Here is a 25,977-nt window from a genome sequence, read left to right as displayed (position 1 = left end):
GTAGAGCCGCTGGAGCACGGGGTGGTCCGCGACGGACAGGCCCTTGGCCTTGCGCAGCACGTAGTAGCTCAGGAGCGCGCAGTAGGACGTCAGGAGCTCCTGCTTCAGGACAAAGTAGGACGCGTCGTCGTCGTCGCAGGGCGCCCAGTCGTCGCCGTCGTCGCGCAGGGCGCCCGCGCGGTTGGAGACGCGCGTCGCGAGCTGCGAGGCCCGCGACGCGAGGTCCTCGACGTCGGCTTCGGCCATTACGCTTTGCGATCGCCCGAGCAGGCGGCAACGGCTACCATCAAGGTGAAGATACAGGACGCTATCGATACGCGCCGGCAGCCATCGAGATAACGAGCGCCCATCGTCTTTGACGCGCGCCGCTAGTCCCCGTGGGCCGTGGCCCGGCGGGGCGGCGTTCGACCATGACGTCCATCCTCATCGGCTGGGTCAACGAGGAGCTCCAGCTCGACCCGCCGCTCACGGAGACGACGCTCGCCGGCGAGCTGAGCAGCGGCTTCGTGCTCGGCGCGCTCCTCCACCGGCACAACCAGCTGCCGCAGCACCACAAGCTGCGGCGGCGCGACACGGCGGACAGCAAGATCCAGAATTTCTGCCTCCTGGAGCCGGCGCTCTGCAAGCTCGGGGTGAGGTTCGACGCGAACGTCGCGCACGGCATCATGCGCGCGACGCCGGGCTCCGCGGCGATGGTGCTCTACCAGCTCAAGATCGCCCTCGACAAGCTCGTCAAGTTCGCGACGCCCGTGAGCCTCCACGCGTCGCGCGACGGCGTCCAGCCCCTGCCGAACCTGCCGGCGCGGCCGAGCAAGCCGCAGTTCGACGGCGCGCGCGCGCGGCTCTTCGAGGCGTCCGTGCGGCTGCGGGCCGACAACCCCAACGACGTGCTCATGAAGCGCCACCTGCGGCGCTTCGAGGACGAGGCGGAGAAGATGGAGAACGCGCGGCTGCGGGAGAAGGAGGCCGCCGTCGAGGAGCTCGGCCGCCAGCTCGAGGCGTCGCGCGCGTCGCGCATCTACCAGCGGCAGCAGGAGGCGGCCTTCCTCGCGTCCTGGGAGGCGCGGGGCCTCGAGCACTGGGCGGCGAACCGCCAGCGCGCCTTCGACCGCAAGGCGCAGCGCGCGCGGACCATCGCGCGTTTGGCGGACGACGGGTCCATGCGCCGGCTCCGCGCGCGAAAGGCCGAGTGCGCGGCGATGAAGTCCGAGGTCGACGGCTTCGAGCGCCGCCTGGCGACGCGCGACGCCACGGCCAAGGCCTCGGCGCCGGACGCCTTCGACGAGCTCGAGGAGGTGGACCGCGACGACCCGCTGAGCCAGTACTCGCGGTCCGTCGCGCCGACGGTCGAGATCGGCGTCGGCGTCGGCGGCAACACGGCGACGCGCGACGTCGTCCTGGACAACCGCGCCCTGCAAGTCGAGTGCGACGCCCAGAACCGGGCGCGGCGCGAGGCGACCGCGGAGCGCGACGCGGGCGCCGCGGAGCGCGAGCAGCGGCGCCGGCGCTACATCACGGAGCGCGAGGGCGCGCAGGTCGTCGAGTACCACGCGCACGCCGCGGCGCACCTCCAGGCCCAGCTGACGCGGCGCTGCACGGCGGAGCGGGCCCTGACGTCGCGGCTGGCGCTCGTGTCGCGGCACCGCGCGCGCATGGCGGAGAGCCGCGCGTTCCGCGCCGCGCAGTACAACACGCGGCGCGACATCGACCTCGAGGAGACGCTCAAGCGCGACCAGGCGCGGCTCGACGCGCACGTCGACTCCTACGCGCTGGATCTGGACGTGAAGATCGCGTCGGCGTCGACGGGCGTCGACGCGCGCGCGTCGTCGAAGCGCCAGGCGGCCGTCGAGCTCTGCGCGGACGTGCTGGATCGGGTCGTCGCGCTGTCCCTCGAGATCGCGGACCTGCGGGACGTGGAGCGGCCCGCGCCCGTGCAGCAGGGCATGGTCTTCCACGCGACCAAGTCCCTGGCGGAGAAGGAGGGCGACCCCGTGGCTTTGCCGCCGTGGCACGACGCGAAGCGCGTCTTCGCGACGCTGGAGCGGCCCATCGTCGCCTTCGGCGTGCCGCCGGCGGACGAGCCCAAGCCCAGCGGCGTGTCGAGCATGGCCTGGGTCGACGCGCGCACGTCCCTCGCGGACCACACGTCGCTGCGCCTCGGGCCCGTCGTGCCCGTCGTGCCGGAGACGGGGCCGGCGCACTGGCCGCCGATCCCCGCGGACGAGCCGCTCCCCGCGGAGCCCGAGGAGGTCGCGTCCCACCTCGACGCCCTCGACGTCGACGAGTACGTCCTCAACGCGCCGCCGCTGCGCTTCTCGCAGAAGCTCGCGGACGTGGAGACGGCGGCCCTGGACGACCCGGCCGTCTGCGGCCCCGCGCTCTGCCGGCTCGCCGCCGAGGAGGCCGCGGCCAAGGAGGCCGCGGCCGCGGCGCCGCCGAAGACGGAGGAGGAGCTCGCCGAGGAGGCGCTGATCCCGCCGGACCCCTGGGCCGGCGAGTTCGCGCCGGGCTCGCGCGCGGGGCTCGAGGCGTCGGAGCGAGCGGTCGCGGCCTACGGCGCGCGGTGCGCCGAGGCCAAGGCCGCGGGCGTCCGGCGCTGCGTCCAGCACGCGTTGGGCGAGGCCATCCTGGACTGCCGCTCCGCCGCGGCGCACAAGACGAACGTGCTCACGATCAACGCGTACGAGAGCAGCCTCGGCGCGGCGACGCGCCATGGGCCCGTGCCGAGCTTCCCGCTGCGCATCTGCCTCGCGGGGCGCACGTTCAGCGGCAAGAGCGAGCAGGCGGCGCGCCTCGCGGACCGGTTCCGGCTCCGCGTGCTCTCCGCGGGCGCGCTCCTCGAGGAGGCGCTCGCGCTCTCCGAGAGCGTGTCCATGGGCCGCCGCGTGACGGTCAACTTCCAGCAGCCGTCGACGCTCCTGCTCGTCAAGTACGGCCGCGAGGCGCTCGGCGAGCTCCACGCGGGCCGGGGCGTCTCCGACGCCATCTACGCGAAGCTCGTCGCCGCGGGCATCCGCCGCGTCGCCGAGGCGAACGCGCAAATGTCCGCGCGCGCGGCCGAGGCCGGCGGCGACGCCGTCGAGGAGGACGCGGCGTCCAAGTCGTCGGGCAGCAGCTCGCCGAGCGCCCGGAGCGCCGAGTCCGAGGATCTGGACAACCCCTTCGCGACGAGCTACGGCGCGTCGGACCCGCTCCAGGGCTGGGTCCTCGACGACTTCCCCGAGACCGCGGACCAGGCCGCGGCGCTGGAGCGGGAGCTCACGGGCTACGAGGCCGACGTCCTGGCGCCCACGCGCTGGGACTACGCGTCGCCGCTGGCGCCGCCGGCGCCGAAGCCGCCGCCGCGGTGGCCGGGGCTCCCGCCCGCGGACGAAAGCGGCGACGAGCCCGCGTTCGTGCCCTCGGGCGCGGACCTCGTGCTCTTCCTCGGGGTCGGCCAGGACGACGCGCTCCGGCGCGCCCTGGGAAGACGCGTCGACCCGCTCGCCGCCGACGAGGCCCCCGTGGGCTCGCCGCGCGACGACGAGCTCACGGGCGGCGCGTCGGGCGACGAGGCCGAGCTCCCCGGCGAGTACCACCTCGACTGGAACCGGCCCAACTACGACGCGGCCTGCAAGGCTAGGCTCGTGCCCGTCGAGGACCCGTCGAACCCGGCGCCGTGCCTGCCCTTCCAGATCGTGACGCACGACCACGAGGAGCCCGCGCTCCGCGAGTACCTCCGGCGCTTCGGCACGGTCCGCGACGTGCCCGGCGCGGAGCTCCTCACGCAGGAGGGCACCTTCGGCGCCGTCGTGCCCATCGTCGACGCGCTCCTCAACGAGCGCGCGGCCAAGGCCAGGGCCGACGCCGCGGACCGCGCGGCGAAGCGCGAGGCCTTCGAGGCCGCGGTCGAGGGCCTCGAGGCGCGCGTCCCCGACGCCGAGGCCCAGGCCGCCGCGGGCCGCGCCGCCGCGGACACCTACGAGCACGAGGACAAGAAGAAGGTCGAGGACGGCCGCGGCGCGGCCGAGGCCGCCGCGGCCGCGGGCGAGGCTTTGCTCGCGGCGCTCGTCGGCGACCTCGAGGCGACGAGGGCCGCGGGCCCCTTCCCCGCGCCCGTCGAGCCCGTCGACGACTCGCCCCTGGGCCGCGCGAAGCCCCTGGGCGTCGACGTCGCGCGCGTGCTCGGCCGCTGCTGGGGCTACGCGGAGGACGCGTTCCTCGACGGCGCCAAGCGCGCGTTCCGCGCGCTCCGCGAGGAGCGCGGCGCGGCGACGTTGGCGAACTTCCGGCTCCGCGTCGACTTCGTCGCGTACCTCGCGCGGCCCGACGACCGCCAGAAGACGTACGACGCCTTCGTCGACGACTTCAACAACTCCATCGCGCCGGCGATGCGCTTCGAGGACGAGACCAAGGCCGAGCTCCATCTACGGGTGGAGGAGGTGCGCGCGGCGCTCTGGACCATCGTCGAGAAGCGCAAGGACGAGGCCGTCCAGGTCCACGCGGACCAGAAGGCGAACGGCGCGCTCGAGCACCGCGTCGACGCCGCGCTCCGCAACTACGCGTGCCTCGTCCAGCTCGAGGTGGACCGGACGCACGCGTCCGCGGCGTTGCTCGTGGACTACTACACGGCGCGCTACCCGACGACGTCCATGCCGCCCGTCGGCGAGGGCGCGCCGCCGCAGGAGCCCGAGCCCGCGGCGGCCGACGGCGAGCTGCCCTACGCGGCGCCCGCGGGGACCTGGGCCGTGGACGGCGGCGGCTCCCTCGCGCGCTGCTTCGCGAAGCTCGTCGTCGAGAAGAAGGAGGAGGAGGCCGAGAGCCGGCCCGCGTCCAAGAAGGGCAAGCGGAGCTCGTCCGCGTCGGGCAAGGACAAGCAGCCCAAGCGGCCGAGCAGCGCGTCGAAGCGGCCGGGCACGAAGGACGGCAAGCGGCCGACGAGCCGCGGGTCCAAGGCCTCGACGAAGAAGACGGACAAGGACTCGAAGGACGACGACGACAAGGGCCCGGACGCGCTCCTCCACGTCTTCGCGGGCGACGACGGCCGCGACCCCCTGCCGCCGAACGTGCTGCCGGACCTCGGCGAGCCCTTCGCTCTGGCGCCGCCCCCGGAATTGGACGCCAAGGGCGACAAGGGCAAGAAGGCGCCGCCGAAGGAGGACGCGCGGCGCGCGTCGATGAAGAAGGACGCGGCCAAGGAGGACGAGGCGCCCGCGGACGTCCTCGCCGCGGCCTGCAAGCTGGCCCTCGAGTACGCGGCGAAACTGGGCGCGCCCGTCGAGGTGCCGCCGCTCGCCGCGGGCGAGCCGCCGGGCCTGCGCGAGGCCGTCTGGCAGCAGGCCGCGCTCCTCGCGGCGCGCGTGGACCGCATCCGGCGCAGCGCCGCGGCGCACAAGCTCCAGCTCGAGACGCGCCACGAGCAGATCTTCGAGGAGATGGCCCAGTGGATCGAGGCGCGCGTCGACGGCGAGCTCAGCGTCGTCGAGGAGGTCGTCCGCCGCGTGCAGGCCATCATCGAGGAGGAGCGCTGCATCGAGCATCTGATGGTCATCGACGGCATCATCCTGCGCATCAACCCCAACGTGCGCCTCGTGCCGCTCTCCGAGTGCCTCGAGTGGCGGACGCACCCCCGCGCGCACCAGCTCATCCTCCACCCGGAGCTCTGCGACCTCCTGCCGACGCCGCCGCCGGACGCCGTGCCCTACGACCTGCCCGCGGACCACTTCTCGCGGGCCCAGCTCCGCGACCTGCGGGAGAAGCTCGAGATGGCCTTCGTCGCTTTATCGCAGTCGAAGGACCACCTCCCGCCGCCGCCCGAGCCCGAGGTCCCGCCGGAGCCCGCCAAGCCCGCGCCCCCGCCGCCCGCGGAGGGCGACGAGCCGCCGGCCGAGGGCGCCGAGGCCGCCGACGCGGAGCCCGCCGCCGAGGAGGCCGCCGACGCGGAGCCGGCCGCGGAGACGCCCGCGGCCGAGGAGCCCGCCGCCGCGGAAACCCCCGCGGCCGAGGAGCCCGCGGCCGAGGAGCCGCCGGCCGCCGAGGAGGGCGCCGAGGCCGCCGCCGCGGAGGAGCCCCCGGCGGACGCGGACGTCGCGGCGGAGCCCGAGGCCGAGCCCGAGGCCGAGCCCGAGGAGCCGCCGGAGCCCGAGGAGCCCGCCGTCGAGCTCCCGCCGCCCGTGCCGAGCGTGACGCGCGAGGCCCTCGTCCACATCCTCCGCAAGGCGAGCTTCGACTGCGTCGCGCTCCCGCCCTCGTGGCAGAACAAGTCCAAGTTCGAATTCGAGGACATGGCCGGCGAGCTCGACCCGACGCAGTCCGGCGTCATCGAGATCGAGGCCGTCATGGACTACCTCGCGGCCGTCTAGGGGGCTAAGGGCGCTTGGAGCATCTCCGGAGGTTAGAGCCAGCGGTGCGCGCGACAGTGCGCGTCATCGAGTTTGGCCCTCGCCGCGTCGAGGGCAGCTTGGGCGAGCTGGACCTCAGCCTCGGCAGCACGGAATGTGTTGTGAGTGTGGCCCACTGCTGATCGATCGCGAGGAGGCTTCTTGCGCGAGAAATCGAAGAGGGTCGGGTTTCGACTGTCGCGCTCGTAGTCGCACGCGAAAGAATATCGGTGCGCATGACCGTCCTCCAAGGTTGAGAGGATTCGCGACGCGTTATAGTGGTGAAAGTCGCACAGCCCACCGAGGTTGTGGTGTTCTAATTCATCCCACTCCTCCTCGTCAGAGTCATCGTCTTTGAGATTCTTGAACAAATTCCAGCGCAACGAAAGGGAATTGATTTGCTGATTAGGCACGTTGATGTCCATATCACACGACACATCTAGTCTACGATCGTTGTCTGCGAAGCGTCTCGATTCGTGGCTGCGACTGTTTCCTTCGCCCTCCATGCAGCACGTGTCTGCTAATGGCGCTAAAATCAGGTCCCGTAGCATGAAGACGCGAACATCGAACACGCGATCGCCAATATCATCGCCAGGCAGATCAACTTTCAGCGGCACGTAGACTTCTTCTGGGAAATTTGATACCAAAGCGCGTCCCAACGGGATGACTTTGGTCGCAATGTGACGCTTGATGAAAGTTTGTGAATGCGGGACTTCGGGCAAAGCAACTCGAAGATCAGTAGGTCGTCGACCATCTGCGCTGGAGTTATCAAAATTCGTTTCGTAGACCTCGACGAAAAAGAAATCGCACCCCTCTATGTAGAGCTGCTTCGGCATCCAGTCTGGCCTCCAGCTCCAGGAGGTCTGCCACATGTCAGAGTCGTCGTCCGCGCCCGAGGCCGCGCCGCGCCGCGGTCGCCACGGGAGGCACTGCAGGCAGATGCGCCGAGCATCTCCACCGAGGCGCACGAGCTCCGCGACCGCCTCGGCGTCGAGAGGAAAGCGCCCGAGCCCGCACGTGGCTAGCCGCGGCGTCCAGACGCGCTCCAGCAAAGTCGTCTCTCGCAGCGACGTATTCGAGCAGCCGACCTGGAGCACCGTCTCGACGTCGAGGCAAGTGAGAACCTCAACGATCACATCGGTGGGAAACGCGTCGGACATCGCGCGCGGTCGATGCGAGCTAATGGACTCGCGCACGCATCGAGGAGCGCGTCGTCGGGCAGGCGCATGAGCGAGACCGCGCCGCTTCTTCGCCTCGGGCGGCGCCTCGGGCGGCGCCTCCGGGGCTGCCGACGAACCGAATAGGTATTCACGGGCCGCCTGCAGCATGGTTCGAGGCGTTCTAGCGGTGTTGCGTTTAAAACATGGGCAGCCCGTCGACTTGATTGATATGGTCAATGTGGGTTCACCGCAAAACTTGACTTTCCAAACGGCAGCCCCTGATTGATAGAATAATATTATTACACCGCGTCGCTGCAGCGAGTGGCTGCTGAGAAGACCGTCGGCTGTCATCGGCGTCTTTAATAGAAGCCAATGAAGCTCGCGGCGCTCGCAATCGCGCTGTCCTGCACGAACGTGCAGGCCAACGACATCATCCTAGATGGCAGCGGCACGACGAACCCGTCGAAGTTCTATTGGGAAATTATGTCGCTCTTCGAAGCGCGCGCCAAGCCACCGGTGAAGATGACCTACCGCGGCGTCGGCTCCAGCATCGGCCAGTACGAGTTCATGGGCGAGGAGAACCCCGCCGGGGCCTACGTGTCCTACAACGACTTCGGCTCCGGCGACATGCCCTTCTCCACCGAGGACCGGCAGACGCTCCTCGACAACGGCGTCACGGTCTTGCACGTGCCGTTCAACCTCGGCGCCATGTCCTTCTTCCACAACGTGCCGGACTCGACGCTGCCTTCGACGGGCCTGAATTTGGACGCGTGCATCATCGCGGACATCTTCAACGCGGTCATCACGACCTGGGACCACGACGACATCATGGCGATCAACCCCGACTTCTCGCCGCCGTCGGGCCAGCCCATCGTCGTCTACCACCGCACCCACGGCTCGTCGACGACCAAGGGCATCACGCAGTACCTCGCCGCGGCCTGCCCGGAGAAGTGGACACAGGTCGGGTCGACCATCGAATGGCCCGACGTCACCGTCGCCGTCGAGGGCTCGGGCGAGATGTCGTCGATGATCGACGCGACGGAGTACTCCATCGGCTACATCGACAGCGGCCACGGCCGCGACGACGGCCTCAGCGAGGTCGAGCTGAAGAACTTGTACGGCACGTACCAGTCGTCCGCGGAGGCCATCGCCCAGGGCGGCGTGCAGGCGGCCGCGGAGGAGGCCATCGCGCTCGGCGTGCTGCCCACGGACCCGTCGGCGGACTTCAACAACGTGTCGCTCCACAACATGCCCGGCCAGTACACGTGGCCCATCGTCGCCGTGTCCTACCTCTACGTCAACCAGAACCAGCTGGACTCCGGGTCCAAGGGCCCGCTCCTCTACGCGTTCATCAAGTACATCCTCTCCGAGGACGGCCAGGCGCTGCTCGGCGACTACAACTTCGAGGCCGCGCCGGCGGACATGCTCGACATCTCGCGCGCGGCGCTCGACATGATGGACCTGCCCCTCGCGTCCGACAGCTCCCCCAAGTGGACGTTCGAGAGCAACACGACGAAGGGCGGCGGCCAGGAGGACTACGTCATCTCGGCCAAGCGCCGGTCCTGGTTCGAGTACGAGCTCGGCGAGATCGAGTCCGAGATGGCGACGGCCGACGACCTCGCGACGCTCGAGGCGACCGTCGACGAGCTCGCGGCGCTCGTCCGCTCTTCGGGCCTCATCGCGCTCGACGGCTCCGGAACGACGAACCCGTCGAAGTTCTACTGGGACATCATGTCCCTCTTCGAGGCCCGCGCCAAGCCCCCGGTGAAGATGACCTACCGCGGCGTCGGCTCCAGCATCGGCCAGTACGAGTTCATGGGCGAGGACAACGGCTACGTGAGCTACAGCGACTTCGGCTCCGGCGACATGCCCTTCTCCACGGAGGACCGGCAGACGCTCCTCGACAACGGCGTCACGGTCTTGCACGTGCCGTTCAACCTCGGCGCCATGTCCTTCTTCCACAACGTGCCCGACTCGACGCTGCCGTCGACGGGCCTGAATTTGGACGCGTGCATCATCGCGGACATCTTCAACGCGGTCATCACGACCTGGGACCACGACGACATCATGGCGATCAACCCCGACTTCTCGCCGCCGTCGGGCCAGCCCATCGTCGTCTACCACCGCACCTACGGCTCGTCGACGACCAAGGGCATCACGCAGTACCTCGCGGCCGCGTGCCCGGAGAAGTGGACGCAGGTCGGGTCGACCATCGACTGGCCGGAGGTCACCGTCGCCATCGAGGGGTCCGGCGAGATGTCGTCGAGCATCTCGTCCACGGAGTACTCCATCGGCTACATCGACAGCGGCCACGGCCACGACGACGGCCTCAGCGAGGTCGAGCTGAAGAACTTGTACGGCACGTACCAGTCGTCGTCCGAGTCCATCGCCCAGGGCGGCGTCCAGGCGGCCGCCGAGGAGGCCATCGCCGAGGGCGTGCTCCCGACGGACCCCTCCGCGGACTTTGCGGACGTGTCGCTCCACAACATGCCCGGCCAGTACACGTGGCCCATCGTCGCCGTGTCCTACCTCTACGTCAACCGGGACCAGTCCGGCTCGGGCGAGAAGGGCGCCCTCCTCTACGCGTTCATCAAGTACATCCTCTCCGAGGACGGCCAGGCGTTGCTCGGCGACTACAACTTCGAGTCCGCACCCAAGGACATGCTCGACATCTCGCGCGCGGCTTTAGACATGATGGTGCTCCCGAGCGCCGAGGACGGCTACCCCAAGTGGAAGTTCGAGTCGAACACGACCAAGGGCGGCGGCCAGGAGGATTACGTGATCTCGGGCAAGCGCCGGTCCTGGTTCGAGTACGAGCTCGGCGAGATCGAGTCCGAGATGGCCCTCGCGGAGGACCTCGACGCGCTCGAGGAGAAGGTCGACGCGATGACGTGCTCCTGCTCCGGCGAGGACGACGACGACCACGACAAGGACCGCAAGAAGATCGGCCTCATCGGCGTCCTCGCCCTCGTCATCGCGCTCATCGCTTTGGGTGTGGCGACGGCCGCGTTCCTCAAGGTCCAGGCGCTCGCGGCGCCGCCGCCCGCGCGCGTCCCCGCGAACGAGGACGCGGGCGAGATCTGCCTCCCGGCCATCAAGCCCTCGACCCAGGGCTACGGCGACCTCGGCGCCAGCGGCAACAACAACGACGTCTAGGCGCGTCGCCCGCGGACCGCGCGCTGCGGCCGCGCCTTCAGACGCCGCCCTCCCGCGGTCTCGGAGCGCGCCCCCCACGTTAACACAGCGGGTCGCTTATGGTGCCCAGTCCGCGAGCAGGGCGAAGGCCGCCGCCTCGCAGACGTGGAAGAGCGCCGTGCCGCAGGCGACGTCGTAGCGCACGTCGGCGATCTTGCAGCCGAGGCCCGCGACCGCGCACGCGAGCCCCGCGCCGCAGAGCCGGTTCGGACGCCGCATGCGGAGAAACCCGGCGACGGCCATCGCGAGGATGAGCGGCTCGAGGGCCACGGGCGCGTCCGACGGCCAGCGCGCGGCCCACGCGGCGACCGTCGCGGCCACGCAGGGGACTTCGAGCCGCGGAGCCGCGGAGGACGCGAGCCGCGCCGCGAGCGCCGAGACCATCCATTCCATGGCGCGGTTGTCCAGCTTCCAGGCCGCCTGCGTGCGGCTGCCCCACCACGCGTAGGACGCGGTGCCGGTGCATATGAGGGCCCAGCCGAGCAACCGCGACGACAATTCCCGCCGCGCGTTTACGCGAAAGCCGGCGGCGACGAGGAAGGCGGACGAGTGCGCGTTCCACGGTCTCAGTAGGAACTCGCCGGGCCGCTCGGCCTCCGACGACGACTTCGCCGCGCACCCGTGCGAGCACCGGTCGTCGCGCAGCGGTCCGAGACGATGCCAGCACTGGTCGTCGCACTCGTGTTGGAGGATGGCAAACGTGATCACTGGGATGATGAGACCGACCAGCCCACACGTTGCCGCGCGCGCATCGCACACGGCTCTCTTGAGGCACCCATCGGCTTCGAAATCGAAATGGGAGAGATGAGCAGCGAAGACAACAACGTCATGACCAATCGGACGTTGCCCAGCCACCAGTGGCCCAACATCACGCCGTTCACCAACACTTCGATGGTATCCTCTCCCGTCCAACCGTGTGCATCCTCTTGCTCGTCCATCGTTCCAACACGACCTCAGACTGCTCGAGTAGCTGCCATAATCGCCTCAGAAGGCCTTCATCGAAATCCTCAGCATGCGAACTTGCAGTAGGAAATCGGGCAGCCTGCTGAATAGCATTCTTGACGACTGGCTCCGTCGCGCCGGCGTCCGCGCGCGCTCCGATCAGCGCGCCGGAGGCCATTGATGCAAATGAAGCATCTCTTCGGGTCCACGACCAAGGACGACTACGACGACACCGTCGAGTCCGTCGACTCCGCCGGCGCCGGCGCCGCGTCGCCCCGGAACCTCTCCTCGGCGGAGCCGCAGCCCGCCGACGCCGACGCCGACGAGGAGAAGACAAAAGAGCGCGGGGGCCTCTTCGGCACGAGCGGCGACGCCGGGGGCAGCTTCTTCGGCGGCGTCTTCGGCGGCGGCGCGCCCAAACCCGGCTCCGCGATCGTCGCGACGCAGAACCCGCTCATGGGCGCGCGCCGCGACGACCTCCGGAAGCTCGACGCCGAATTCGCCGAGCCCTTCGAGACGCGCATCGAGGACACGACGCCGCCGCCGAACTTTCTGAAGATCGGGCTTCACAGCGCGCGGAATTTGGCGGCCGTCGACAGCGAGGTCTTCTCGAAGAAGCGGTGGAGCGACCCGCGCGTCAAGTTCGTCGTGAAGAAGGGGCCGACGCGCAAGGAGGTGAGCGTGCGATCCAAGGTCAAGGAGAAGGACCTGAACCCCAAGTGGAAGCAGGTCTTCGTGCTGGGCATCGACCCCGATCCCGCGGAGGATGCGTGGTCGCTCGACGTCGAGGTCATCGTCGAGGACTACGACCTCACGTCGGGCGCGGACCGCATGGGCTCCTTCACGATGACGCTGAAACCCCACGAGACGGCCGGCGGCGCCTGGAAGGCCCTCGAGGACGCCGACGGGCGCGTCGTGAAGGAGACGAAGAAGCCCGTCCAGGGCGATTTGCTCCTCGTCATGCGCTGGATCTACGACTGGCGCGCGGACCACTGGGAGCCCTTCAAGGAGAAGGAGCAGACCCTCCTACAGACCAAGAAACACCTCCCCAACGAGCTGCGCGTCGGCGTGCACCGCGCGACGGGCCTCGCCGTCATGGACAAGCGGCTCCTCTCCGACGGCGGCTCGTCGGACCCGAAAATCCGCCTCGGCGTCACGGGCGTCGGCGCCGTCACGGACGCGCACCGCGGCGAGACGTCCTACCGGTCCCAGACGCTGCGGCCCGTCTGGAAGGAGACCTTCGACCTCGCGTGCGCGAAGAACGTCGACGCGCCTTCCACGCAAACGCTGGAGGTCATCGTCGAGGACTACGACGCCGTGGGCGGCGGCGACGTCATGGGCAAGATCGTCGTACCGCTCGCCCCGACCTTCGACGACCGCAAGGTCCACCACGACTGGTACGACGTCGGCGCGTCCGGCGCGAAAGGCGAGAAGCCGCAGGGCAAGGTGGAACTGGTCATCAAGTGGTGGTACAACCCGGCCGCGGACCCGAACCACAAGGCGGGCCGCAACGAGACCGTGCTGAGCTACCTGACGCCGGACTTCATCGAGGACGCCGTCGAGTCCGTCATGTCGTCCGCGGAGTCGACGTTCTACACCGCGTCGAACATGCTCATCCTGGCCGCGGATTTGAGCGTCATCGCGACGGAGTGGAAGCGCGCCGTCGAGGCCATGTCCGTCGTCGTGGGCTTCGTGCCCATGGTCAACGACGCCATCGGCGAGGCCAAAACCATCATCTCCATGCTCATCAAGACGCTCTCGGCCGCGACGGGCAACCCCGCGGCGATCGCGAACGTCTGCTACACGGGCTACGACATCGTCAAGAACACGGACTCGCTGCCGAAGATGTACAAGACGTCGCCCAAGTTCGTCGAGGCCATGATGACCATCGAGCACTTCGTCACCACGGTCATGGACGTCATCATCCGCGGCTGGGACCTCTACCAGACGCACTGGGCGAAGATGGAGCAGAAGGAGGCGTCCGAGGCGCGGCAGCGCGCGGCGCGGCGCGGCGAGCAGTACGACTTCGAGCCCTTCCTGGACAGGGATTTGTACGACGACGAGGACCTCAAGCCCAACTTCCTCGAGATCGGCGTCTCTCGCGCGCGCGACCTCGCGATCAAGGACAAGGGCAACTTCCTCTTCAAGGGGTCGAGCGACCCCTTCGTCGTCGTCACGGCGCCGGGCGGCAACGAGGTGCGGTCGACGATCAAGTACAAGAACCTCGACCCCCAGTGGAACGAGATCTTCTCCTTCGAGCTCCACGCGAACGAGTCCGACGACGAGTCCGACGACGACGAGGGCGACCTCAAGAAGCTCATCACCGACGACCCGGACGACGTGAAACTCGAAAAGGAGCCCGTGTGCCTGCGGGTGGCGCTGAAGGACTACGACCTCGCGGGCGACGAGGACGACCTCGGCACGTGCGTCATCGATTTGACGCCGCACGAGGACCACAAGCGGACGAAGCGCTGGTACATGCTCAAGAAGCTGTCCCCGAAGCCAGATCCCGACGACTCCGACTCGGACTCCGGCGACGACTACTGGGACGACGACGACCCGAACGCGCCCATCTCCGGCGACGTCGAGCTCGCGCTCCGATGGACGTACCGGCCGGACCTGGACACGTGGAGCCCCTTCGCCGACTTCGTCGACGCGCACCCGGACCAGGCCCCGAACTGTTTACGGCTGGGCGTGTTCCGCGCGCGGGACCTCAGCGCCGTGGACCACAACGCGCTCACGGGCGAGCGGACGTCGGACCCGCGGCTCCGGTTCACGGTCGAGAACCGGCCGCACTGCGAGGTCGTCACGACGGCCCGCAAAAAGACGTTCTTCCCCGTCTGGCGCGAGATCTACGAGATGCGCCTCAAGGGGACGAACCCGCTCATGACCGTCGAGGTCCAGGACTGGGACCAGTTCGGGAAAGCGGACCCCATGGGACAGTTCCAGGTCGAGCTGGGCCCCTACCGGGACCACGCGGCGAAGATGAAGTGGTTCCGCGTGACGGGCAACGCCGAGGACGCGACGTCCTTCTCCGGGGAGGTGCTGCTGTGGATCCAGTGGTACCACACGCCGCACCCTCCGAAGCGCGAGAAGGACACGTTCTGCGACGCGCTGCTGGAGTGCCTGGGCCAGGACGCCGGCGCGTCGGCCCAGGTCGGCGGCAAGAAGAAGGCGTCGGCCCGCAAGTCGTGGAAGGACGTCGTCCCGAAGCCGCCGAAATTATTTCGGGAAGCGTCCGCGCTCCCGCCGACGGACGCGACGCCCAAGGAGGTGGAGCGGCGCAAGTCCTACGCCTCCGACGCGAGCGAGCAGCCGCCGACGCACCTCGGCGGGCCGCCGCGCGCCGACGCCTGGTCCGACGGGCTGGGCGCGACGCACGACCGCGACGTCGAGATGCGCGACCTCGCGGCGCCGCGGCGTCGCGCGCCGACGCTCCTCGAGTACGCGGAGTCGCTGCCGGACCGCGGCGGCGCGCCGCCGGCGCCCGACGCCGACGCCTGGCCCGCGCCCGCGCCGCCGGTCCCGCGCGAGACGCCGCGCTTCGACGGCGTGACGCGCGGGTTCCTCCGGCGGCCGGCGCCGCCGCCGCCGCCGGCCGCGGGGCTCCGGCGCGGCTTCCTGCTCGAGGGAGGGCGGCGCCGCGCGTCGGAGCCCGCGGCGCTCTCGGCCTGGCGCGGCGCCGTGGCGCGGGTCGTGGCGGACCACGGCGCCGCGCGGCCGCGCGGCGCGTCGGACGGCGGCGACGGCGGCGACGCGCCGGGCCTGGACCTCGCGCCCGCGGTGCCCCGGAAGCGCGCCTTCTCGCTCGCGCGCGGCATCCATCTGCCGCGCCCCCGCGGACCGCGGGCGCCGCCGGCGCCGCCGACGTGCCGCGACCTCGTGCCCTACGCGGGCGCGCCGCCCGCGCCCGACGGCGGCGGCGCGCCGCCCGCGCCCGAGGGCCGCGGGAAACCGGAGGAGCCGCCGGCGAAGCCGAGCGTCAAGCTCAAGAAGAAGGGCGCCGTGCGGAAAAAGTCCGCGGGCGTGCTCGGCGGCGTCGCGGCGTCCATCAAGGACCTCGTCGCGGACCTGTCGAACGTCTTCCTCCTCTACAGCGACCTGAACCACCTGGGCCACAACTTCGACGACGCGCTCCGGTCCCTGGCCTACGTCGAGCACTGCGTGCCCAAGATCGTCTCGGCCCTCGAAATGCTCCAGTCCATCGTCCAGATCATCCTCAAGGCCGTCCAGGGCGTCTCGTTCCCGCCGAACCCCGCGATCATCGTCGACTTGATGCACACGTCGCGGCGCGTCATGAAACAGGCCTCGTCGATCTACGACGTCTACAAGGCCCAGCCGGACCTCGCCAAGTCCGTCGCGCTCCTCTCGGCCTTCGCGCTCCGGCTCGTCGACGCGATCGCGCGCACGGCCAAGATGCTCAAGGACGCCGACCTCGCCTGCTGCTGCAGCTGCGGGCCCTGCGCGGGCATGCAGCTCTGCTAATGCGCGCGTTCTTCTGTCGAACTCGTACGTCGCCGGAGGGGTGGCGCAGCTAGTGGCGCCTGGTTCAACGTGCGTGCTTGAAGTTTTGATCGAGCCGAGCGAGCATCATGATTCCTGGCAGCCCGGCGGCATGGACGCGCGCCGGCTCGCGGCTGTCCTGCTCTGCCACGTGCTCGACGCGAGGCCCTGCTTCAGTCGCGTCGAGGACTTTTTGCCGGGCGCGTTGCGAGGGCGCTTCCGCGGTCTGAGCGAGGCGGAGTGGACGAGCGAGGTCCTCGCGAATCGCCGGATGCCCTACGGAAACTTGACCTGCCTCGCCGAGAACGAACCGCACGCCTGCGGCCGCGACGTGGGCGCCTGGTCGTGGGTCCGCGACGACCCGCTTAAGGCGCCGCGCGCGCGGGCGAACGCGCGCTACGCGAACGCGCACGTCGTCCTCGAGCCCGACGCGTGCGCGCTCCGCGCGTTTGACGCGGCGGCGCTCGACCGCATCCTGAGCGGCGGGCGGCGGCTCTGGATCTGCGGCGACAGCACCGCGCGGCAGCTGTTCGCCGCGTTCGCGTGCGCGATCCCGCCGGCGCTGCGGGGCCGCGTAGAGCACCCCGAGGGGCCGGGTTGGCGGGCCGAGGTCGAGGGCCTGCCGGTGGACGAGCGCGCGGTCTGGACCAGGGGTGGCCACGGCCTGGACGAATGGGAGCAAGCGTGGGCCGCGGGCTGGGACCAGCCGGGCCAGGGGAAACCCATCTCGCTGAAGTTGGCGGGCGGCGGCTTCATCAAGCTCCGGGGCTTCGAGGACTATTGGTATGTGCAGCCCCCCTCGAACATGGCCAAGCTGCTCTTCCAAGATTGCGGCGGCGCCGACATCTGCGTCCACCGGCCGACGATGCACCACATCAACGGTACGTTGGAGGCCGCGGGCCTCGACGCGGCCCACGCGGCCATCGCGGAGATCGCCGTGGACGCGACGCGGGCCGCGTGGCCCATCGCGCTCGCGCCGAACGTGCCCCACTACTTCGGCCCCGACCACAGCGGCGCCACCATGAGCACGGGCAAGGAGCCCTGCTCCCACGGCGACTACTCCATCGGCGCGGCGAACTACACGCACGGCGTCGAGCCCGGCTGCCGCGGTCACGTGTGCCCCTCGGAGCGGGAGCTTGCGTTGGCGCGGGTGCGAGCGATGAAGCTGCCCCTGGCGGTTTTGGGCGGCGACATGCTCTACGACGTCGGCGCGGCCCACGTTTCCCCGGCGGTCGAGAACAAGAAGGGCCAGCGGCTCCAGCAGGACTGCCAGCACTGGTGCGCGCCGGGCATCAACGACGCGCTCGCCGGCGTCATCGCGAGCCTCATCGTCGAGCACGACGGCGATCCCAAGCGCTTCCACGCGGCCATGGTGGGCGACGCACGTGGCGACGCGGTCGCCCGGGAATAGCTTTTTAAAACTCCCGGCGCTGCCACGCGGCCATGGTGGGCGACGCGTCGGCCGGGAAGTTGGCCGGGGGTTCTCAAAGACAAAACTTCATGGTTTCAGTTTTCCCCCGGCTGCCCTCGATCCGCGCGACCCGCGAAGGCACGACGATGGGCTGCTCCGGGGACACGACCGCGGGGACGACCGAGGGGATCCGCACGCTCGCGAGCTGCCTCAGCGGGGGCCTCTACTGGGAGTCGAAGCTGCGCCGCGAGGAGAACCTCCTCGAGAGCCTCACGTGCGCGCGCGACGACCTCGTGCGCGAGTTCGCGGACCGCGCCGCCAAGGAGGCCGGGGGCGAGGCCCTCAGCCAGCGCCTGGAGCGCTCCATGGGCGTCGCGCGCCGCGGCGTCCGCCCCGGGGCCGGGGCGCGCGCGCCGCCCGCCGCCGCGCGCGCGCGCGCGCGCGCGCGCGACGCGGCGCGCGCGCGCAGGTGTCGCGCGACGCGGCCCTCTTCCTCAAGCGGCGGACGGCCATCGTCGGCGCCGGCGCCATGGCCGCGTTCGTGAACCTCGACGGCGCCGCGCGGCGCGTGCGCGCGGAGATGGACCTGCTCCGCGCGGGCCTCTCGGCGCTCGACGGCGCGGCCGGCGGCGGCGCCGCGCGGGCCTACGGCTTCACGCCCCTCCTGAAGAGCGTCGTCATCAAGCCCGTCGCCCTCAAGCCCGCGGACCCGAGCCAGCTGTCCAAGGCCTTCCGGCCGGCGACGAACGGCCGCGCGCGCCGCGAGAAGAAGGCGCCGCGGACGCCCAAGTCCGCCGTCCGCGCGCGCGGGGACCACGGCTCGCCCAAGTCCGTCATCATCGGCCTCGTCGACGACGACGTCGCCTTCTACGACGAGGAGGCCGTCGCCATGCCCCCGCCGGGCGAGGGCGGCTTCGACTTCAAGGGCGACGCGCTCTTCTTCGTCGCGGACTTCGAGGACTTCTCCGACTGCCCGCTCATGGCCGCGCTCGCGGACGCGATCTTCTGAGACCCCCGTTGCCCGCACCCCCCAGCGCGCTCGCGGTATCTCGCGATCGCCCCCCGTCCACCCCGCGCGCCATAGTAGCGAAGCTGAGCGCCCCCCGCGCCTACTTCGCCGGCGCGTCGCCCATGACGACGTCGCCCTCGGCGTCCTTCTTCGCCTGGGCCGCCGCGGCCTTCTTCGCCCGGGCCTCCTCGAGGCGCTTCTTCTCGTCGGCGACGCGCTTCGCCTCCGCCCGCTCCTCCTCGGCCTTGCGGGCCTTGAGCGCCGCGATGGCCTTCTCGCGCTGCTTCTCGAGCGCGTCGTTCGCCGCCGCGTCGGCCGCCGCGGCCTCCTTGGCCTTGGCGGCCTCCTCGAGCTTCTTCGCCTCCGCGTCCTTGGCGGCCTTGGCGGCCTTGTCCGCGCGCGCGCGCTCCAGGATGGTGTCCGGCGTGTCGAGCCCCCGCTCCTTGAAGAAGGCGTCGAAGGCGGCCTGGTCCTCGAAGTCGGGCTGCGGCTCGAGGGGCGGCGCCGCGGCCGCGGCCTTGTCCGCGGCGGCCATGACCGGGTCCGGCGGCTCCGAGCCCCGGTGCTTCTCGACCGTCGCGACGAGCAGGCTCAGCGCCGCGTGCTGCGTCTTCAGCCGCGCGGCGAAGGACTCCGCCGGCGGCGCGGGCGCCGCGCCCGCGTCCTTCGCCGCGCCCGTCGTCGGGATCCGCGCGCCGAAGCCCCCCAGGTACGCGAGGAAGCTCCGGGGCCCCATGGGCCGCGCGTCCTTGTCGCGGCCGCTGTGCTCCTGGGGCATGCGGCTCTCCCACTGGTCGTCGCGCGTCCAGACGCGGTCGAGGCACCGCGCGTAGGCCTCGGGCCCGACGGCCTGCGCCGCGTCCTTGGCCCGCGCGGCGTCGTCGCTGGCCCGCGGGCTCCGCTGGCTCCCGTGGGAGCCGGACCGCGAGTCCTTGCGGCCCGCGGCGAGCGTCGAGTCGCTCCGGTGCCGCGGCGACGTCGCCGTCTTGCAGTGGATCCACGGCGGCGGGTCCAGCCGCTTCGACTTCTTGCCGTGGCGCCGGCCCAGGGACCCGACGGCCGCCGCGTAGCGGACGCGCCGGTTCAGCGTCTCCACGCGGCAGCTCCGCAGCCACTCCGGGTTGTGCACGAGGCCCGCGGCGTCCCGCAAGGGCAGGCGCGCGACGGACAGGTCGAAGGGCCCCTCGAGCGCCAGAGGCACGCTCAGCGCGCCCGGCGCGCGGTCGCCCTCGTCGAGCGCGGCGTAGAAGAGGTCCGCGTCGCCCTCCCGTGCCTCCTCCTCCATGGCGACGTCGTCGTCCGCGACCGCCGGAAGCTGGCTCCGGGACGCGCGCGCCATCTCCGCGCGCCGCGTCGCCTTGTCGATCTTCGCGGCGACGCGGCCCACGGCCGCCGCGTCGGGCAGCGTGCCCCCGAGGAGGAGCGGCGCGTCGTCGTCGTCCGACTTGCCGAGCGCCGTGCCCGCGAGCGCGACCAGACCGCCCCAGCGCGTCGAGTTCGCGTCGCACGTCGCGACGACGCCGAGCCGCGCGCCCAGCGACGCCTTCACGGCGGCGAGCGCGCCGCCGTCGCCGGCCCAGTCGCCCGGCGCCGCGCGCGACGCGTCGAAGCGCGCGGCGTCGAGCGTGCCCGCGACGACCAAGCGGTACGCCGGCAGCGGCGCGGGCGCGTCGCCCGCCTTCTTCTTCTTCGACGGCGACGCCGACCGCGCCGCCTGGTCCGCCAGGTCGCGCTGGAGCCGCTGGAGCCAGTCCGCGGGGCACCGCTTCGGGCACGCGCACCAGTCCTCGTCGAAGACGACGACCGCGTCGACGCGCGGCGCCTGGGCAGCACAAGGGTGATTCAACGTCGCTTCAACGTGAGTGTTCCGCGCGCGCGCGTTCCGGAAAAAGCATCCACGCTTCGAGACCGTTCCGAGAGATGATCGCTCGTCCAAAAATCAGCCGAAACGAGTGGAAAACGGCCGAGATATGAGCCTTTGAAGTTGGGAATTTCGCTCTCTTGTGCTGCCCTGCGCGGCGCCTTGAGCGCGCGCTCGTAGGTCGCGAAGGCGCGGCCGGAGAGCGCGACGCACGCGTGCGCGTCGCCGGCGTCGAAGGCGTCCACGAGGGCGTCGTGCGTCGCCGGCGAGTAGGCCGCGCCGCCGCCCAAGACGCCCGGCACGTCGCCGACGGCCTCGAGCGCCTCCGGCAGCGAGCAGAGCACGAGCAGCCGCTTGCCCAGGCCCTTGTACTGCGCCGCGAGCGCCGCGAGCGCCTCGACCTTGGCGCCGCCCAGGCCCGGCGGCCCCGGGGGCTCCGGCGGCAGGGGCATGCCGTCCGCGCCGAGCGCCGGCGCGGGCGCGGGCGCCGCGACGCCCGCCGTCGCGAGCGTCTCCGCGCCCGCGCAGACCAGACGCAGCGCCCGCAGCGTCTCCGCGACGCGCCCCGCGTCCTCGGCGGACGACGCCTTCGCGCAGAGCCCCCGCTTCGCGTCGTTGCAGTTCACCAGACGCGCGTAGGCGCGGTGCTGCTGCTGCGTCGGCGCGCACGACACCCAGGCCGCGGGCTGGTCGACGTCGGGCCGGTCGCCGCCCTTCTTCTTCTTCGCCCCGGCGGCGGGCGCCTCGCGGCGGCCGCCGCCGTCGAAGTCGCCCCAGGACGCGCAGCGGTCGCGCACGCTCCGCTCGAGCGCGCGGAGCGCGCCGTGCGCGGAGGTCGCGGACGCCTCGAAGGCCTTGAGCGCGTCCCCCGGCCCGCCGCCCGCCGGGTGGAGGAAGGCCCGCAGGCCCGCCCAGCCCAGGGCCTCGGCGTCGCCGTGCGGGCACGCGGCGACGATGACGCGCCGGTTGGCCGAGGAGTGCGAGTCCAGGGACTGCAGCGCGGCCGCGAGCGGCGCGGACGCCGCCAGGTCCTTGCGGTCCTTCTTCGGCACGCGCACGTCGACGACGCTGTAGGCCCAGGCGACGCCGTCGGCGCCCCGGCCCAGCACGTCGTCGACGTCGACCTCCATCATGTCGTCGTCGTCGTCGTCGTCGGCGGGCGCGGGCGCGGGCGCGGGCGCGGACGGGGCGATGCCGTCGAGCGACGCCGGCTTGCCGACGCCGGCGGCCAACGCCGCGGCGGCGTTCGCCTTGGCCTCCTCGGCCTTGCGCTTCTTTTCGGCCTTGGCCTTCGCGCGCTCCTCGACGCGCAGCCGCCGCCGCGCGACGTCCGCGCGGATCAGCACGACGCGCGGCCGCCCGTCCGTCGCCGGCGGGGACCCGGCGGCGGCGACGGCGGCGCCGTTGCCCGCGACGGCGCGGCGCCAGCGCCGCTCGGCCTCGTCGCCGAAGCAGACGACGACCGTGGGGCCGCCGGCGCGGACCAAAGCGCCGGCGACGGTCCGCGTGAGCCGCTCGTTGCCGAAGCGCGCCACGAGGGCGCAGTGGCCCTTGGACGCGCCCTGGCACAGGCCGTCCAACGACGCGGCGAGGGCGTCGCAGTCCGCGGCCCGCCGCTGGAGCGACCCGGCCGCGAAGCCGTCGCCGGAGATGGGCCGCGTCTTCGCCGCGAGGATCTCCGCGGCGCACGCGTCCGCGAGGCGCTTCGCCGCGGCGACCTTCCACTTGCGCTCCTCGTGGACGTCCGTCGCGAGCCAGCGCATCTCCTCGAGCGCGTGGTCGACGTGCGTCCGCGCGCGCGGCGCGACGCACATGGACGGCAGCGCGCCGCGGTACGAGCCCGCGCGGCGGAGCCGCCGGAGCTTGGCCAACGCCGTGTTCCAGCGCAGCTGGAGGGCCTTCATCTGCTGGCCCACGGACGACGCCGCGGACGTCACCGACGCGGCGCCGTCGGCCTTCTTGGACTCGTCCTTCTTCTCGTCCTTGACGGCGACGGCGCCCTCGACCTTGACCTCGGGCGCGTCGGCCTTGGCGGGCGCCGCGGGCGCCGCGGGCTGCGCGCGCGCGGCGGCGACGCCGGCGGCCGTGGCGGCGACGGCGGGCGCGGGCGCGGCGGCGGCGACGACGGCGGCCATGCGCGGCGTCGCCTGGGCCTGCGCGGGCGGCGGCGCGGGCGCCGCCGCGGGCGCCGCGGCGACGACGGCGGCCATGCGCGGCGTCGGGCCCGTCGCCGCGACGGCGGGCGCCGCCGCCGGCCCTTGGGCGCGGGCGCGGGCGCCTTGGGCTGGGCCTTGGGCGTCGGCGCGGCCTTGGGCGCGGGGGCCGGCGCCGGCGCCGGCGCCTTGGGCTGGGCCTTGGGCGTCGGCGCGGCCTTGGCCGGCGGCCGCGGCGACGCGTCGCGCGACGACGTCGACGCGCGCGTCGCGCGCGTCGCCGGCTTCTTCGCCGCTTCCGGCGCCTCCTCCTCGTCGTCGTCCTCTTCCTCCTCGGCCTCCTCCTCTTCCTCGGCCTCATCTTCTTCCTCTTCCTCCGACGACTCCTCCTTCGCGCGACCTCGCTTCCGAGTCGACATGCGCTGCGTCTCCGCGGGCTTCGCCTCGGCCTTGTCCTTGGCGGCGGCGCCGCGCGTGCGCCGCTTCGGCGGCGGCGCTGGCGCCGGCGCGGCGGCCTTCCGCTTCGAGGCGCGCGTCATCGCGCGAGTTGCCGCACGCGCTCAAGGCCTGTGCGCGCTCGCCGTGTTCTCCTTGTCGCGCGCACTCAACGACGTGTTTTCTATCGTCCGTCGCGGGAGCCTGGCGGCGAGATCGAAGGCGGTTCTGTATTGTTGGTCCGTCGCGGGAGCCTGGCGGCGCGGGCGGGCGGACGAGCGATCGTCTTGCGCGGCCACGAGCGAGACCACCCCTGTTGCTGGCCGGGGGTCCGGCGCCGTGCACCCGTGCGCGGCCCCGGCGGAGCCATTCCTGCCAGCACACTCACGAGTCCCAACGTAACCTCCGCCTCCCAAAAATCACCACCAGCCTCGCGAACCGTTAGAAGCTCGGCGCGACGAAGGGTCGGTCGTCGACGGCCGTGCGGATGTCGTCCGGGTGGTCGAGGAGCGCGTCGATGTAGGCCGCGAGGTACTCGAGGGCGTCGTCGCCGCCCTTGCGCACGGTCGCCTCGTCGTAGGTCGGCACGACGAGCACGTTCGACGGGTACTCGCGCATCTTGCGGTGCGTGTCGTCGATGACCAAGGTGTTCGTCTCGTCGAAGCCGTGGGCCGCCTTGGCCGGCGTGCCCCAGACCTTGGGGAGGTCGCGCATCGTGTCCCAGGCATTCTCGCCGGAGGCGTCGTCCTTGTTGAACTTGCGCTCGTACATGTCCGCGCGCTTGCCCCGCGTGAGGTACCGCGCGATGGGCTGCGCGTTCGCCTCGCGCATGGACGTGTAGAAGGCGAAGACGACGCGCCGCCGCGCCGGGTCGCTCGGCGTCGCCGCGTCGCAGAGGAACTGGACGAGGTCCTCGGCGTGGTCGCGGGCGTAGTAGTGCGTGCCGTTCTCGACGACGGCGGCCTTCGCGCTCACGGGGAGAACGGTTTTGGACCGGTGCACGAGTGTGCCGTTCATGTCGCAGAGCACGAGGAGCGGGTTGCCCACGAGCTGGGGTTTCGTGGTTTTCGGCTTCGGCGGGGATTTCGCGGGCGGTTTCGCGGGCGCGGGCTTCGGGGGCGTCGGCGCCGGCTTCGCGGGCGTCGCGGGCTTCGCCTTGGCCGGCGTCGGCGCCTTCTTGCCCGGCGTCGAGCCCTTGGACTGCACGTCCGAGAGCCGCCCGAGGAGCGTCGTCGTCGTCGGCGACGCCGCGAGCCAGAACGACTCCGCGCCGCCGGTCGCGGCGCTCGAGAGCGCGACGGGCGCGGCGGGAGCGGCCGGCGCGGCCGCGACCGGCGCGGGCGGCGGCGGCGGCGGCGGCGGCGGAGGCCTGGCGACCTCGGCAAGGTCGACGCCGCGCGCCGCCGCGTCGCGCGCCTGCGCTATGGCCTTGGTCCAGCGCGAGGCGGCGAGGCGCAGCATTTCGTTTTCTTCTTCGTCGCCGTTCTTGTTTTTGTTACGCGACTTGCGACTGGGGCGCGTGGGCATCGCGGGATGCAACGACGGCGCGTCGGCGCTCGAGCACGGCGGCCGCGCGCGCAGCGTTGGAGGCGGTCGGCGAGCTCTAGAGAACCGTGCCCCGCCCGAGAGTCGACCACGGACAAAAGATCCGACGGCATCCCCCAGTGGGTGGGTGGGCCCGGAGGTCGGGTTTTAAAAACCCGACGTGTACTTAAAGGGTACTTGTAACGCGCGCGCGCGCGCGCGCGGAGGCCGCGCGCGTCCCGCATCCCGCGCCGCGCCAGGAGCCGGGAGGAGGTGCCATGGGCCACGGCGGTGTCCTCGTCGAGTCGGGCCGCGCCCGGCTTTCGTCGGCTGACCCGCGGCTGCACGGTGGCGGCTCCTGCCGCAGCGGCACCGGCGACTCCCGGTCGAACTGCGGCGCCGCGCGGTCCCGCGCGCGCGGTGTGGCAATTCAGCGATAACCAGCGGCGCGCGACGCGGCAACTTGAAGGCAACCAACGAAAAAGGAGCTCGCTGATTGGCCGGGAGGTGGGTGGGTGGGCGCCGGTCGCCGGCACCAAAAATCCGGCATGCCGTCGGGTATTGTTTTTTAGGTAGCCTCCTGCCCCGCCGGCTAAAGGCCGACGGCAACCGGCCGGCGATTTTGCCCGGCTGGCTTGGGTCCAGCCGGCCGGCCCAATCCCGTCTCCCTAGGCCTCTCTGGCCGGCTTGCTTCCGGCCGGGTCGAAACCCGGCTGGCTGGCTGGCTTGCCAGAGGCGTATTTTGAATGCAAGTTGAAGGCAAAAATGGTCAAATTTGGCGATTACGCGGCTCAACGCCGCAGGATCTTCTCGTTCTTTCGACGGATCGGAGCCCCCCGGGGGCGGGAGCGACTCGCCGCACAAAAAGACGCGGGAACCCCGACCGTCTACGGACCGGCGGGGCCCGTATTCGCGAACGGGCGGTATCTCCGGGCTCCGAATCGATGCCACGTCGGTCGTTTTGAGTCGTCTCTTCTCGTCCTCTCGGCGGATCGAAGCCCCCCCGGGGCGTGGGCGACTAGCCGCACCAAATAACACAGGAATCTCGACCACCTACGGGTCGGCGGGGCCCCGAATCGAGTACGAGGCGGATCTCGAGGCACGGAACCGGCTCTACGGCGGTCGTTTTGAGTCGAGAGGCTTCGACCGGCGGCTCTAGGAGGTTGGTTCCGTCGATGGGGCTGTCCGTGATGCCATCTAGCCATAGGTTTTTGGCACCAGAAGTGCCCGAAAAGCCGTATTCTTTGTTTCGAGGCCCGTCGAGCGGCCGTAAAATAGGCATATTTTCGGCGAATCGGGTCGGCTGAAGTGGAAGTGCCGGCCTCGAGAGTTGCAACTAACATGTTCCTTGGGATCGAGACCGGTAGATTCACCATCGAGGGGTCTATTCGGAGCAGTTTCGGGCATCTACGCACCCAAACTGGG

At 71.3% G+C, this 25,977-nt stretch overlaps 2 protein-coding genes across 2 annotated transcripts; one reads left to right on the top strand and one right to left on the bottom strand.

The window, feature by feature from the left end:
- Positions 1 to 7,989: 7,989 nt before the first annotated feature.
- On the top strand, positions 7,990 to 9,205 carry AURANDRAFT_35809 (hypothetical protein; the record flags this gene model as incomplete). Its single annotated transcript, XM_009034495.1, has 1 exon — positions 7,990 to 9,205. A coding segment is annotated over one exon (1,203 nt), but the record flags the coding sequence as incomplete, so codon positions are not given.
- A 14,264-nt stretch (positions 9,206 to 23,469) lies between these two features.
- AURANDRAFT_60537 (hypothetical protein) lies at positions 23,470 to 24,489 on the bottom strand (the record flags this gene model as incomplete). The annotated part of the gene is made up of 1 exon (XM_009034007.1): positions 23,470 to 24,489. The coding sequence occupies one exon, from the start codon at positions 24,487 to 24,489 to the stop codon at positions 23,470 to 23,472; it is 1,020 nt and encodes a 339-aa protein (XP_009032255.1).
- Positions 24,490 to 25,977: the final 1,488 nt, after the last annotated feature.

This window comes from Aureococcus anophagefferens, assembly GCF_000186865.1.
Source record: "Aureococcus anophagefferens unplaced genomic scaffold AURANscaffold_1, whole genome shotgun sequence".
NCBI classification, from domain to species: Eukaryota; class Pelagophyceae; order Pelagomonadales; family Pelagomonadaceae; genus Aureococcus; species Aureococcus anophagefferens.
This window is presented reverse-complemented; position numbering and strand designations above follow the sequence as displayed.